The sequence below is a fragment of the Protopterus annectens genome, chromosome 5.part0 (genome assembly GCF_019279795.1).
Source record: "Protopterus annectens isolate FY-2018-M chromosome 5.part0, PAN1.0, whole genome shotgun sequence".
Lineage (NCBI taxonomy): Eukaryota > Metazoa > Chordata > Ceratodontiformes > Protopteridae > Protopterus > Protopterus annectens.
Window position 1 is genome coordinate 1,356,572,244 of NC_056735.1, and position 16,661 is coordinate 1,356,588,904.

At 38.4% G+C, this 16,661-nt stretch overlaps 1 protein-coding gene across 13 annotated transcripts in view; it reads right to left on the reverse strand.

Moving 5' to 3' along the window:
- DLG2 (discs large MAGUK scaffold protein 2) overlaps positions 1-16,661 on the reverse strand; it is a 4,792,098-nt gene that overhangs the window by 13,525 nt on the left and 4,761,912 nt on the right. For all 13 annotated transcript variants that reach the window (XM_044071159.1, XM_044071154.1, XM_044071155.1 and 10 more), the window contains 2 exons: positions 15,128-15,237; positions 10,982-11,073 (listed from right to left, as the gene is read on the reverse strand). In XM_044071159.1, coding sequence (XP_043927094.1) covers positions 10,982-11,073; positions 15,128-15,237 — 202 coding nt within the window. The remainder of the gene's footprint in view (positions 1-10,981; positions 11,074-15,127; positions 15,238-16,661) is intronic.

The following is a 16,661-nucleotide window of genomic DNA, read 5'->3' on the forward strand; positions in this document are numbered from 1 at the left end:
AGAGAAGTAGATGCCAAACAAGAGTGGTCCCAGGACTGAACCCTGAGGTACTCCACTTGTCACTTGTCTGGAGCTGGATTTGGAGTCGGCTACTTTTATAGTCTGGGTTCTGTCAGTAAGCCAGTTGGCAACCCATCGAGTGACATAGGGATTTATGCCCAGCTTAGTAAGTTTATCTATGATTCCAGAGTGGGGAATGGTGTCGAAGGCCTTGGCGAGGTCCAGATAGGCTGTGTGGACCTCCATACCCTCGTCCACAGCTCTGGAGACCGACTTGAAGAAGTCAATCAGATTCAGGAGACAAGATCGGCCCTTCACAAACCCAAACTGGGTGGGGTCCAGTGTCTGGAGGTTGCCAATGTCTTTGTTTATAAGTTCCATGATAATGCGTTCCATGCCCTTGCAGATCAGGCTTGTCCGACTAATGGGACAGTAGTTCCCGGGATCCAAGGTGGATCCTCCCTTGTGGAGCGGGATAACTGTAGCTGTGTGCCACTCAGTGGGCTCGAAGCCTGAGGTGAGGCTATGATTAAACATGACACTTAGGTGGGGTGCCAGTTCATTTTGTAGATCATGTAGTACACAGCATGGGATGTCATCTGTTCCCATGGATGCTGTATTCTTAGCTTTGGAGAGTGATGTTTCTACCTCTGTGGCTGTGATTATCGGAATTTGGCAATCTTTTGGTATTGAGATGGGCCCTTTAGGGTGTGAGAGGGGAGTGAAGTTGGCACTAAATCGATCTGCCAGGATATTGGCAATATCCTTGGGATCAGTATATTTAATGCCATTCTGTTGTAGTTCAGAGCAGATCTGAGCATTGCCATTTAGATTCTTGACATAACTATAGAATGGCTTGTGGTTGTCTTTGGAATCTTTGGCAATTTTATTTTCGTAACTAGCTTTTGAGGATTTTATGAGGGATTTCAGCTTCTTACTGAGGCTGGTGAGGGAGTTTTTTGCATCCTGGGATTTTCCTCTTTTCTGCAACAGTTTCTTCCTTCTGTTGTATAGTTTGTTTATAGCAGGGGACCACCAGATTGGCTTCCTTTTTTTGGAGAAGAGCATCTTGGTTCTATTTGGGATGGCATTATTCATGCACGAGTGGATGTGCTCGTACAGTGCCTTAGTGTAGGATTCTGCAGTCGAACTTCCAGATCCTGTCTGTGTGGGTGTTGTGAAGTTTGTCACTTCTGACTTCAGTAGCATGAAGTTGGCTTTGGAGAAGTTTTTTAAGGAGGTTTCCTTACTGGGGGGTGGGGGTGGGATGTGGATGTCAAGGGTGATTTGCTTATGGTCAGACCTGACCAATGAGGGGGTGACCATTGGTGTGGAGCATCTATCTCCCATGTTGGTAATGACCATGTCTAGAATATTGGAGCCCCTGGTGGAACAATGGATTAGTTGATCCAGGGCATTGGAATTTATGAATTCCAAGAACCGTTGGGAAAAGGAGTTGGTACCCGAGTAGTTTTCCCAATTAATGGCAGGGTAGTTGAAATCACCTAGTATTAGGGCGTTTGGTTGTATCTTAATATTTTCCAGTATGTTTAGGAAGGTTTAGTGAGAATCTTGGGGTATGGTGGGGGATCCGTAGCAAGCTACAATTTGGATTGCAGTCTTACCTAGTGTTAGTTGCACCTGGAGAATTTCAGATGCATTGTGTTGGGCAACTAGCCTGGAGGTGTGAATATCCTTGGTGAATATGGACACTCCTCCACCTGTAGTGTTTCGGTCTTGGTTTTTTGGCCGAAAAGTGTGGTAAGAATTGTAGCCTGGTATTGCAGGGGTGCTCTCTGGAGCCTTGAACCAGGTCTCAGTCACTGCACAGATATCGATGTTCTCCATTTTTAGGAGTGCCTCGAGAAGTACCCTGTTACGTCCCTTGCAATCCCAGGCCAATAAAAGTTTTGCATAATATGTCTCTCAGTACGCTTTATGCCCATATGACCTGCAAAAGGAATGTTATGGGCTATGGCTAGAAGTGCCAGATGCTAGGCTCTGGGCACTACCAACTGCTGTATTACCTCACCTTTTTTTATTAACTGCTTTAATTGTGTGGTTAATGTGCAAGTCAGACTTCAGATTATTGTCAACTATTACTCCTAAGAGCTTGATAGGGGGATCTGGAGAAATAATCGTGCCGTTGTTGGATTTTATGGCGAAGGTTGGGGGGTGGACTTTTGAGATGGAGAAACAGCAGCAGCTTTGTTTTGTTAGGATTTAATATGAGACCGTGATTAAGCAGCCAATTTTCAACATCATTGAAAGTGTTTTGGGATAAAGACTGCAGCACTGTTGAGGATGTGGCTGCGAAAATTAGGGTAGACTCGTCCACATATTGAATATAAGTGGCATCTGGGATGCCCTTGTGCAGGTCATTAGTAAATATGAAAAATAGGAGGGGTCCTAATATAGAGCCCTGGGGGGACTCCAAGTGTGATAGGCAAAAGGGTGGATAGGTTGTCCTTCCATAGGACTGCCTGTTGGCTACCAGTCAGATAAGATTGGAACCATTGGATAACCTGGGTGTCTAGGGAAATTGTTTCCAGTGCTTGTATATGTAGTTTGTGGTTTACCATATCAAAAGCCTTGGAAAGATCTAAAAAGATGACTGAGGAAAGTTTATTACTGTTTCAGTTTTGATTTATAATGTGAGTGAAGGAGAGAAGGGCAGTGGTAGTACTGTGGTATGGTCGAAAACCGTATTGGGAGTCTGTTAGGAAATTGTTCTTGGTAAGATAGTTCAGGAATTATCTATGGATGCATTTTTCCATAATTTTGGCTAGTGGTGACAAAATAGCTATGGGTCTGTAATTTGAAAGCTCAGTGGAGTTGCCTCCTTTATGGAGTCAGATAATGTGGCATATATTCCAGATGGAGGGGATGGAAGCTTCAGATATTGTTCTATTGATCAGAATCAATATTGTGTAGGCTACGGCACCAGCAGCTTTTTGTAGGTACTCTGCTAGGAGGAAATCTGCAGCTAAGGTAGTTGGTTTCAATTTCTTGATTAGTTTTTGGATAAATGATGTTGAGACTGGTTGAAAGTTAAAGGTGGATTGGGCACTGGGTGTAGTAGCAATTGGATTTGGGCCGCTGGGGGATAGTTGACTAGCTAGATGCTGGATAGTTTCTGTAAAGAAGGTATTGGAGGAATTGGCAACTTCTACTGGAGGTTTATTGTTAGAAGTTGATGGGGTAGGGGTAGTGGATTGTCCTGGGTGGACAAGTTTATTTATGCCTGCCCAAATGTTTTAGGGTTTATCTATGTGTTCCTGTTGTAGGCAGCAATAATAGTTTTTTTTTTCTCAGTTATAACAGATTTTTTTTGTATCGTTCCTTAGCTGTCTATAACTGAGTTAATCTGTGCGGGCTTTTGTGGCTCGCCAAGTGGCCCAGGCTTTGTTTGTAAGTGAGATTTTTTTGTCTGGTTCCTTTTGAAAGCCATGGGGCAGTTTTTGCTTTAGTTGTAATAAAGCGTGCTGGTATGTGGGTGTCAAGGATGGCTAAGAATTTGCTATTAAAGTATTTTACAGCTTCTTCTGGTGGCAAATATTTTAGGACTGACCAATTACAGAGTTTGAGTATGTGTATGCATATATATATATATTTATATATATATATATATATATATATATATATATATATATATATATATACACACACACACACACACACACACACACACACACACACACACACACACACACACACACACACACACACACACGGGTCCCGTTCATAACAGTGAAATTTCTAATGTTGAATTTCATAACACTGAGACCAAAATATCTAAATCCCAAACCACTGAAAACCCAAAACATTGAAAACTCAGAAAACTGAAAGTGTGCTTCATAACATTGAAAACTACAATACATATGCAAATAACATCCACTCCGCCTATAACAACACCTAACTAACAAACGCAATTTCTACTACATTTCTGCAGGGGGGCAAGCCCCCTGCACCCCCCATCTGGGGTGCTCTGTCCCCCACACCACCTGTAAATTAAATATACCAACTCCAAGATCGCACTATAGTGGAAAAAAGTTAATTTCCTAACCTCACTGTATCACAATCACCATACACTGAGGTTAGGAAATTAACTTTTTTCCACTGTAGTGTGATCTTGGGAGTTGGTATAGGTGGAGAGGATCTTATTTACTTGTGCAATGTAGTTTTCAATGATATGAAGCACACTCTCAATGTTCTGAGTTTTCAATGTTTTGGGTTTTCAGTGTTTTGAATTTTCGATGTTATGGTCTCAGTGTTATGAAATTCAATGTTATGAAATTACAATGTTATGAAGTTGACACACACACACACACACACAGACATATACGTATATATCTATATATTATATATATATATATAAATAAATATATATATATATATATATTTATATATATATATATATATATATATATATATATATATATATATATATATATATATATATATATATATATATATATATATATATATGGTTTACTATTAAAATGTCGAACGGCACTATGTCAGCTGTACTATAGTCGAACACGGAAGTTCGAAAATAGTAATGTCGATGTCAAAAAAACAATCTAGGAATGGTTTTAACATGGGTCGAGGTAGGTGTTCAGTATTATTCAGAACTACAAACATCTCCCCTACCTCGACCCATGTTAAAACACAGCCCTAGACTGTTTTTTTGTCGTCGACATTACTATTTTTGAACTTCGTGTTCGACTATAGTACATTCGATGTAGTGCCGTTCGACATTTCAATAGTAAACCATATATTATATATATATAATTTTTATGCATATGTTTAAAACAATACTGATCAAACATTAATATATATATATATATATATATATATATATATATATATATATATATATATATATATATATATATATATATATACCACCGTAACCAGCCCAGGTGACCAAAAACTAAGGGTAATGCTACTCAATGCCAGAAGTCCCAACCTCAAAATGCACACACTCGAGGCTCTCCTCAGCATGGAGAAAATCAATGTTTGTGCAGTGACGGAAACCTGGTTCAAGGCTCAAAAGAGCACCCCAGCACTGCCAGGTTTCAATTCATATCATACCTTCTGGCCTCAGTTACCGGATCGCAGTACAAAGGGTGGAGGTGTATCCATATTCATCAAGGATACCCATATCTCCAGGTTAGTAGTGCAGCATGATGCCCCAGAGATCATCCATGCACAACTATCAGCAGGCAAAACCATATTTCAAGTCGTAGCCGGTTATAGATCGCCCACCATGTCCCAAGCTGCTCACTCTGCAGTCCTTCAGACATTGGAAAATATAAAGGTCCTACCCAACACCATAATCTTGGGTGATTTCAACTACCCTGGTATAGACTGGGTGAACTACCAATGTTCCAACTCCTATGCTCAGCGATTCATAGAATTTATAAATTCAAATGCCCTTGAACAACTAGTATGTTCCCCCACTAGAGGGGATAACATATTGGATTTAATCATCACAAATATGGGCGCCCATTGTACCACACCCATTATCACTTCCTCCTTGGTCAGATCTGACCACAAACTGATAACCCTGGACATCCTCTCCCCTCCACCTCCCCCAGTCAAAGAAACCATAGTCAAAAACCTTTCCAAAGCAAACTTCAAACTACTTGCATCCAAAGTGGAAAGCTTCACTATTCCCTTGCAGAAGGATAATGATATCCAGGATGCGGAATCCTACACCAAGGCACTCTATATGCATCTTCAGGATTGCATGGACCATGCTATCCCAAATAAAACCAAGACTCCTTCCTCAATCAAGAAGAAACCAGTCTGGTGGACCCCGGCCATAAGCAAACTTTACAATAAAAGGAGGAGACTTATACAAAAAAAGGCCAAATCTCAAGTAGAAAAATCATCCCTGATCAGCATTAGTAAGAAATTGAGGGCCTTCATCAAGTCAACTAAAGCTAATTTTGAAAAGAAAGTTGCCAAGGATGCCAAGGATAACCTTAAGGCCTTCTATGGCTACGTCAAAAACCTAAATGGCAACGCTCAGGTCTGTTCTGAGCTAGTACAAAATGGAACAAAATACACTGACCCTTCTGACATTGCCAACATCTTGGCTGACAGGTACAGTGCAAATTTCTCCCCCCCCCCTCACCACCTACAGGGCCTATTACCATTCCAGGGGATTGTGTAAGTCCAATTATTACTGATACGTTGGTTAACAAGGCTCTATCTAAAGCTAAAAACACTGCCTCCATGGGACCAGATGTTGTCCCAGGCTGTGTCATACGCGAGCTCCAAAAGGAATTAACCCGGCATCTTAATGCCCTGTTCAGTCTCAGCCTCTCCACAGGATATGTGCCCATAGAATGGCACATGGCAACGGTGGTCCCGCTACACAAGGGTGGGGCCACAACTGATCCTGGGAACTACTGACCAATAAGCCTGACCAGTCTGATCTGTAAGGCTATGGAGCGAATCATTATGGAACTCATAAATGGAGAGAATGGGAACCTTCAGTCGCTGGACCCCACACAGTTCAGCTTCGTCAAGGGCAGATCATGTCTCCTGAACCTGGTGGATTTCTTTGAGACAGTTACTCAGGCTATAGATAAGGGAAAGGAGGTACACACGGCTTACCTTGACATTGCTAAAGCATTTGACACCATTCCCCATTCAGGTATTATTGATAAGCTCACCAGCCTGGGCATAAACCCTTACATCACAAGATGGATCGCAAACTGGCTCTCAGACAGATCCCATAAAGTAAGAGTAGCGGGATCTATGTCCGAATCCAGACCAGTAATGAGTGGTGTGCCTCAGGGCTCTGTCCTGGGGCCCCTTCTGTTTGGCATATACTTCTCAGAAGTACAGGCAAGCACGGAAGGGCTGTGGCTGACTAAGTTTGCAGACGACTGCAAACTGGGTGCTATAATAGAGTCTCCGGCTGACATGGAGATCCTCCAGAAGGGCCTAAATGAGACTGATGCATGGTGTCAAAGCCATGGTCTCAAGCTAAATGCAAAAATATGCATAGTAATCCCCTTTGGAAAAAACAGAGTACCCGCAAACTACAACATAGGAGGTAATCCCCTGAAATCTGAAGAAGAAATAAGGGATCTAGGGACCCAAGTAGATAGTCAGCTTTCCTTTGATAACCATGTTGCCAAAGTGGTTAGAAAATCCTTCTATGTGACCCATCTGATCACAAAAGGGTTTGCATCAAGATCTAAGGATGTAATGGTGCCCCTCTACTCTCCCTCATCAGACCCATTATTGAGTACAATGCACCAATTGGAATGTACCTGGCTAGACATCTCCAGCAGCTGGAGAGACCACAGAGGTACCTAACCAAGAGGATTACTGGCCTCAAACAGTTGCCCTATGCAGCACTATTGAAAAAGTTGACTGTTCTCTGTTGCATACCACTTTCTCAGAGGCGATCTCTGTCTAACGTACACAGCCATGTCCAACCCAGAATTGTTGAACATGCTCCATCTTAGCAAAACCAAATCTACTCGAGCTACACGCTCTAGGGATATAAACCTCAACACAACAATGAACAGAATATGCTGGAGGGATAGATTCTCTTTGCAGAGACTTCCCTTACTATGGAACAGGGTCCCGATTTACATAAGACAGAGCCCCTCACTATCACTCTTCAAGAAGAACCTTGATGAGTGGATGGGTAACAGAAAGTTCACACCGGGGATCACACCAACAGCACTACTAGTTAGGGGCCAAGGGTACTAGCTGCTAGTACAAGGGTCTAGGGAACTACTAAAGGGGCGGTGAATACCGCACAACATGGCTGGGCTAATATATGCCTTCGGGCAGATAGCCCAGTACCAACCTATGAAACTATGAACCTATATATATATATATATATATATATATATATATATATATATATATATATATACATACACCCACACACACAATTTCTTTACAGAAACCGTTCGATCCCTTGTCAACAAACTAGCTCTCACTAGCCCAAGTTCTACCAGTCCCACACCCAATAACCCCACCCTCTTCAAGTCTGAGCCAGTACCAACATCTTTTATTAGGTCACTACTCAAGAAATTGAAACCCACCACCCTGTCGGCAGACTTACGACCCACAGAGTACCTCCAAAAAGCCACTGATAAAATAGCTTACCCCATTTCAATATTAATCAATAGATCTATTCTTGAAGCTTCTATCCCTTCTATCTGGAAAATCTCCCACATTATTCCAATCCATAAAGGGGGTAATTCCACAGAACTCTCAAATTACAGGCCCATAGTCATCCTGTCACCCCTGGCAAAAATTATGGAAAAATATATCCATAAACAATTCCTAGCCTATCTTAATCTGAACAATCTCCTAGCCCCCTCCCAGCACGGATTTAGGCCTTGCCATAGTACAACCTCAGCCCTTCTTTCCTCCTCTCACACAATAAATCAAAACCGTAATAACAACAAGCTCTCTTCAGCCCTCTTCCTAGACCTTTCCAAGGCATTCAACATGGTAAACCACCAGCTACTTTTGGAGACACTAAACACATTCTCTATAGATAACCTAGCAATTAGCTGTTTTATTCATATCTAAGTGGCAGACAACAAGCTGTACTATGGAAAGATAACTTATTGTCCCTATTACCAATCACCCTTGGAGTCCCCCAGGGGTCTATATTAGGCCCCCTCCTATTCCCCATCTTCATTAATGATCTGCATAAAGTCATCCCAGATGCAATGTGTATACAGCACGCAGATGACTTCACCCTAATCTGCGCTGCCACCTCCCCCACAGACTTACAATCCCAAAACATCTTCAACAAAGTTGAGAACTGGCTCACTGGTCATTGTCTACTATTAAACCCAAATAAAACCAAGCTGTTAATCTTCACCCCCACTCAAGGTCCCTTTACCATCTCTCACCATAGCATCCAACAATGGTACCATAATTTCCCCAGAACCTAGTACTAAACCACTAGTAGTAATTATCGACAACAACCTTAAGTTTGATGCTCATATTGACAAAACTAATAAAACAGTTAATAAGAAACTAGGCTCTTTATCTAAGACTAAACTATTTCTAACCCCATCTGCTCGGACTGTGATTGCCCGTACCCATTTGCTATCAACTCTCCTTCATGCTTCACCCATTTTCACAAACCTAAGCAAATCTGACCGCAATAAACTTACTAGCTGCTACAATAATATCGCCAGATTTACCACAGGATCAGCATATAGAACACATCACTGTTTTAACCTTAAATCACTATGCTGGCTAGAACTACCCTACCAACTTCAATATAACCAATTAACAGTTGTTTACAAAGTTCTCTACCCACCAGATAGTACACCCATACTGAAAAATATTATCACTCCCTACAGTAACCTAAAAACACTTTGCTCCTCCAACAGAACTCTAGTACAAACTGTTAAATCCAAAAATTCAGCTGGTGAATCACTATTTTCCAACTATGTCAGTAAAACCTGGAACTTACTTCCTGCAGAACTTACTATAGTTCCTTCCTTAACCCAATTCAAAATATCTCTTAAAAAACACCTAAAATGCATTGGCTTTGTCCCTGCACAAACCCTGACTAAACCCTACTCAAATACCAACTAAATATGAAAACCTTAGTACAGGAAGAAACTTTCACTGTACTACTCTGATTCATTAACTGTGTAGAAAACTGATTATAAGTCTCTACCTACTGGAAAGTATTAATATAAGGATGATATCATGACACAACCATGTACTACTAAAATGTATGTGAACCACTAAAATGTAGGTGTTCTCCTTTAATAGAAAATAATCTCAAAATATTTCATGTGTGTACTCTAGAAAATCTTGTATTATGTTTGTATCTATTGTTGAACATATGTCCTTTTTGTAATATTTCACTGTATGTATACATGCAATGTATGTCTGGAGCTTTTCTCTCTGGGCCTCCCCTGAAAATGGACCTATATCCAGACGAACTTTCCCGATTAACAAATGTAAAATAAATAAAAAAAATAATAAATATATCCTGCCATTTCATCGTAGATCAGAAGCAAGAATACATTTACATTTGCAATCATAATGGTCCTGATCACATAAACATACATAAAACAAATGGGGACTCCACACCACCACAACTTAAATATGCTATCTCCACAATTGTACAATGGCGAAGCACGTGAAATATATAAAATCATGCTGTATTACACCTCCTGAAGTTTGACCATAGCATAATCCAGTGTAGTTTACCAACTACCATCTATACAACCAAAATTTGACAGGGCCTATGGCACAAAAGCAGATATAGCTATATAGCTCTCTCTCTCTCTCTCTCTCTCTATATATATATATATATATATATGGTTTACTGACATAATGTTGAATTTCATGATGTCTAATAGTCATTTGGTTGAAAAATAAAATCTCAACCCAAAACAAAAATGTCTACAATCATTTCATTGAAAAAGCAATGAAATCAACCCTACTATTTTGCAGGGGGGCTACAGCCCCCTGTGCCCCCCTACTTAAATATATCAACTCCGAGATTGCACTACAGTGCAGAAATGGGCAAATTCGATACTTTCAACATTGTGTGTTTAGACTAATTTTATTTTGACATTTTGATCATTTAATATAGCGTGTTCAACCAATTCAGTTTCAACCATTTAGCATTCAACATTATGTCGGTAAACCATATATATATATATATATATATATATATATATATATACATGCATACATACACACACACATGTATATATATATATATATAGATATACAGCTATATATATATAAATATAGTCATAGATATAGATAAAGGTTTGTGTGTGTGCGTGTTTGTGTGTGTGTGTGTGTGTGTGTGTGTGTGTGTGTGTGTGTGTGTGTGTGTGTGTGTGTGTGTGTGTGAGTGTAGTATTTAACAGTTTACGCAACATTTAAATAACTCTGTAATAAAATTTATTATAATTATTTCTTAATTTCTTAATGAATACTTTACCTGTAAAATACTCCCCAAATTCTTGCTCAAGCTTAATTGCTCTGTCAAACGTCTTTCTGGCTTGGTCATCTGTTAGTCGTTTATTCATTTCTCTGTAATATGAACATTTGTTATAAACACAGTTGTTGGCTTAGCTCTCTGAATAACTCTGTGCACAAAACTACACTTCATTGTAACCTGGTAATGTGAAGTGTAATGCAGCACCTAGTTAGGAAAGTAAATAAGAATCTGCTTCATTAGTTTTGTCCAAGCTGAGCATGAAATACTTCAGAGTAAATGCTATAAACCAGCATTTATTCTGGGCAGGGATAAGTATTAGATGTCCATTTTAACTAATTTTACTTTAGGTAGCTGTACTGGACCACAGGCACTCATTTTCAGCTATGAACTTGTCACAAAACTCAAATAAGGAAAACAAAACATTTGTACACTGACTGAAGAGAACATACTTATAATTAAACCAAAACAGATGAGGCTATTTAATGAATACAGTAACAGCAGAAACGTACAAAATAAAGGCATAATGTTGTTCATTTCATTTACGTTAACCATTGGATCACTAAATTCAGGGAATAGCTTGTGGCAACTGAAGAGCTATCTCAAATGGATAGGTTATCTCCATAAAACAAAACATGTAACCATGTTACCCAGAGAATGCCAGCACAATATTCTTCACTGATTAAGTATTCCCATAGTTTGTCTGTTTTTGACAATGGCAGTTTCTTTTAATGAACTGAAACAGATGAAGAGTATGAGTGTAGGGCCACATGTGAGTGTAGGGCCTGACAATGAAGGCTTGTCTACAGCACTGAAGACAGTATTATGGTTGACACAGAGTCACAAGGGAAAACATGGCAAGTCATTGATGATCAAAGTATCTGATTAAACAGTGTAATTTTACTTGTACTGGTAAAGGAGGGCAGAAAAGTACTGGAGATTAGGGACTGAGATGACAGAAACAGAAATGGGACAGCATCCTGCTTTAGGTAAGGTAATTCAATAATATTCTTTTTTAGTGAACTTTTTCAAGCTCCAACTCATTTTGCTGAGAATAGTATAAAGCATATGAAAATTTGTGGAAGAAACAATTGTAATGGTAGGTAAGGCTGCATAGTAGGTGACTATTGTCTTTGCAATGTAACAGGTTTATGTTGTCACTAGATCTTGCTTTGTGTTTTCTGAAGGTGCAGTGAACTGTCTCAGCATTGCTGTTACTGGATGATAGAAAAAGACAGTGCTTGGCACAAGACTGAGCTTCTTTTGGGTTATAAAAAGCATTACTTTTTTAAGTTGACAATCAGACATTTTTGAATCAGTTGTACATTTTGGTTAGGACGTAGAATACATTGTTACTGATGTGGTTAGGTTGTTGAGCAACATAACAGATAGCAAGGTCATCAGGATGCATGTGGGAGTCTGTGTGTGCGTATGTGCGTGTGTGCGTGTGTGTGTGTGTGTGTGTGTGTGTGTGTGCATGTGTATGTGCGTGTGTGTGTGTGAGTGTGTGTGTGTGTGTGCGCGTATGTGTATGTGTGTGCGCGGGTGTGTGCGTGTGTATGCGTGTGTGTGCATGTGTGTGTGTGTGTGTGTGTGTGTGTGTGTGTGTGTGTGTGTGTGTGTGTGTGTGTGTGTGTGCACGTGCAGGAGTGTGTGTGTGTCTATGAATGGAGGGCAAGTACATGGAAATAATATCAATACACAAATGAAAAACAAAGTTGGATCCTTGCAGGGCAGCAGCTTCAACTAATATATGGAACATGACTATAAGATGGAAATGATATTTAGTGACTGGTTCCTTTCATGAATATTTGCACCCAAAATTGCACAAACATTTTAACAGAAATGCAGGTGTGCTCAGTAAATCCAAATATCCCAAACAAAAAATAGCACCACCATACAGAATCAATCCAAAACTATTTATTATGGTAATATAGAGAAGAGGAAAGAGAAGCCTGAAAAGGCCAAATGCAGGCAAAAGATCAGTTTCATCAGATAACCCTCAAATGTTTCATTTAGCTCAGGCAGAACTGTTTTGATACCAGAGAGTGGTGAATGAGACAGATGGTCATTCAGTGAAACCTCTCTATGGCAGGTCAGAGGATTCGAGTTAGCGATAATTTCTTTGTGGCTGTGCGCAAACTGAGGGCATGTATTTCTATTGCTATGTGGCATGAAAGACAAATGGAGACACTTTCTAAATTAATGTGTCTTGATGCTCTGCGAGTGGTATAGCAGGGGCATGCCTGTTATTTGAGGAAATAGAAAAAAAAACAGGCCTAAAGGTAGGTGCATGATGGTTGGCAAAAAAATCAATAAGAGCTCGGGATTTTGTTAAAACGTTTTTTGTTGCAACATGAATTATATGTATGTGCATTCATGTGTGTGTATGTGTATACATACATACATACATATATATATATATATATATATATATATATATATATATATATATATATATATATCAGCAGGCATACATGTGTGTATATATATATATATATATATATATATATATATATATATATATATATATATATATATATATATATATAGTGTGAAGTAATAATATGTCTTCTGCTTAGTTACTTACTGAGCTTAGTTCTTTGTAACTATTAAATGTTAATACTTAATATTCAGCATAATTTTTGTTTACATCAGACAATAACACTTCACTTTAATGTAACAAGTATCCTCTGCAGTTGTATTAAGCATAGTTTTATAAATTAGGTAATGAATCCAGAGTTTACCATCTCAGCAAAGGGTGCTGCTCCATGCTCAATAAATCACTGGGTGAGACATTAGACATTATTTGTCACAAGACATTTGTAAAGTACTGGGTGAGACACTGCCTAATATTTTTCTCAGGATGTTTGTAAATTACTGGGTGAGACACTAACCAATATTTGTCACAGGATGTTTGTAAAGTACTGGGTGAGACACTGAACAATATTTATCACAGGATGTTTGTAAAGTACTGGGTGATATACTGAACAATATTTGTTGCTGGATGTTTGTAAAGCATTTGTCACAGGACATTTAAATAAAAAAAGCAGTGTCTGCCTATTCTTGATACAGAGTGTTCTCAGAAGTACATTGCAGTTTTTATAATGTCTATAACAATGTGTTTGAAACTATCAACGTTCTACTTGATGGACAAAATAAAAGGTCTATCCATATATATATTGAGAAAGAGATTTTTTTTTTTAAATTTTGGTGATAAATAAACTTTCAGTGTGATATGAAGCTATAAGTTAACAATGCAAATTACAGAAGAAGGCTGTGAGAGCAAGTTCCATTCAGTACCTCTTGTTAAAAATTGAGAATTCCCATATTCATCGACCAGAAATACCAGGGCTGGCAAGACTTAATGTTGCCCCTAAAACTTTCCAAGGATACTTGCCCCACCATTTTTACCTATACTTATGTTCAAGGAAAGACCATCACCAGATCAGTCTGACTAGAACTGGAGATAGTTACCTCCTCTGAAGTGGTCCTATGCTACTTTTTAAAAAACATTTTTGTGAAGAGTTGTTTCCATTTTTTATGCTATACTGCTACATTATTGTTCACTTTTTCCAGTCAGTCTTCTCTTCTGCATTATTACTAATGTAAATAATTTGCAAATGTTCCTTTTTTTATATTAAGATCTCAGGTGTGTAGTTTACTTTGTGAGATGGCACATGTCCGTGTTTCCACATTCGAAGTATGCTGCCAAAGGAAAATAAAAACACTGAACCAAATGAAAAGGAGAAATTGTGACATCTGAAGTGAACACAACTTTGCAAAGTAATCACTGAAAATAAAATATGACATTTAATTAGATTTACATCTTGATTACATTTCTGTTTAACTTGAGTCCAAATAAAAGTATAATTTTCAATAGGGATCATTCAGCAACTAGCATACCTGAATAATTTTTGGTGCTTGCATGAAATGAGCATATTCTGACATAACATGCTGCTTTTACCAATTATTATGCTGAATCACGTTACCTTTAATACACTGTAAGTATCTTATGAGTAGCAATCCCATGCACTAATCCATTCCATGTCTTAGTATAACATGCCTAATAAAATCAGATTATTGAACATTCACCATCTGCCTACAAAAAGCCTGCTGTTTTCCATATTCCATATTCCATATACTTACATCAATGACTCCACAGAGTTTGGTTTAATGAAGATAGAGATAGGGTAAAGCTGTGCAGCTTGTAACCTCTTAATTGCATTTCCTGAGACGTCCAATATACAGTGCTTGCCCTGCAGAGAAACAAAATCAAATACTTATCCTATGTTGTAACAACAAACATTAACCATACAGATAAAATAAGGGTTTTATGTAAGTGTGCGTGTGTGTGTGTGTGTGTGTGTGTGTGTGTGTGTGTGTGTGTGTGTGTGTTTGCACATATGCTGATACATGCACACATATGTGTTTAAAAACATATGTTCAAAAGAAGGGAAGCACACCAAGGAATAATTTTGTGTTCTTCTAAATGTCATTTTGGTTCTTTCTTCTTTTTGTGTGTCTTTACTTCTTACTGTGAGACACACACACACACACACACACACACACACACACACACACACACACACACTCGTTTACCTTGGAAAATGACAGTGTGAATGCTAAACTAAATAAAGATGGTGATTTCATGTAGTGGAATAGGTATGTAGCTACAAAATATACTATCACTATTTTGCATATTCTTTGGAACATTAGCAATCACTTGCCTGCGTTACAAATGATGGACAGAAGGGGGTAACAGGCAAATAAATATCCCTCCCTCAGCACAAAGCTCAACACCATTCCAAGTATATCAAAGCGGGAAAAAACATGTTAATGCCATAAAATGTAAAATAAAAAATGCACATATTAAAAATAAATATAATATTTATTACTATCGAACATTCTCTGAGCCAAAAAATAGTCACAACTCAAAACCTTGAAAAAATTCCATTCCTAAGAAGTGAAAAGACTTTCATAACCCAAATCTAAAAGCAAGCACACTGACTTACAAAAATAAAACTCCCTCACCAAAGGAAATAATTGACTTTCTAAGAACTGTAAAAAAGCAGGTATAGAACCTATAAAAGAAAAACATGCAGTAAAATCAATAAGGCAAAGCAGGAGTCAAACGGAAAACATAAGTCAACAAGTTAAAAAAGCATACTACAAATACTTCAGACTGCCATAGTAAATGATACATTAAAATAATTGGAATAAAATAAAATAAAAAAATAAATAAATAACAACTAAATATACCAAATTTACTTATCTCAGACAAGCAAGCTGAACCATCCGGTGATCAGCCCACTGAACACCTTTGATATGATCACAATAACTGACTGCTATGTACCATGTAGTTGAGCTCTATTGTAATTACCTATCACTGACACCTTATCCAACATGCACTTGCAATAAAAAACCCAGTGCATAACACAAAAACTCTGCTTTACACCAGTACCACATTTCCTAATGCTAAAGTAAAACAAAAAGCAACCCGAAATTAAACATGAAAAATGGGTGGTAAGAAGCTCCATCAGCATCTGCCCACTTATTTATATTAATCAGTAATCTCAAATTCCAAATGAGTAATATATATATATATATATATATATATATATATATATATATATATATATATATATATATATATATATGTGTGTGTGTGTGTGTGTATGTG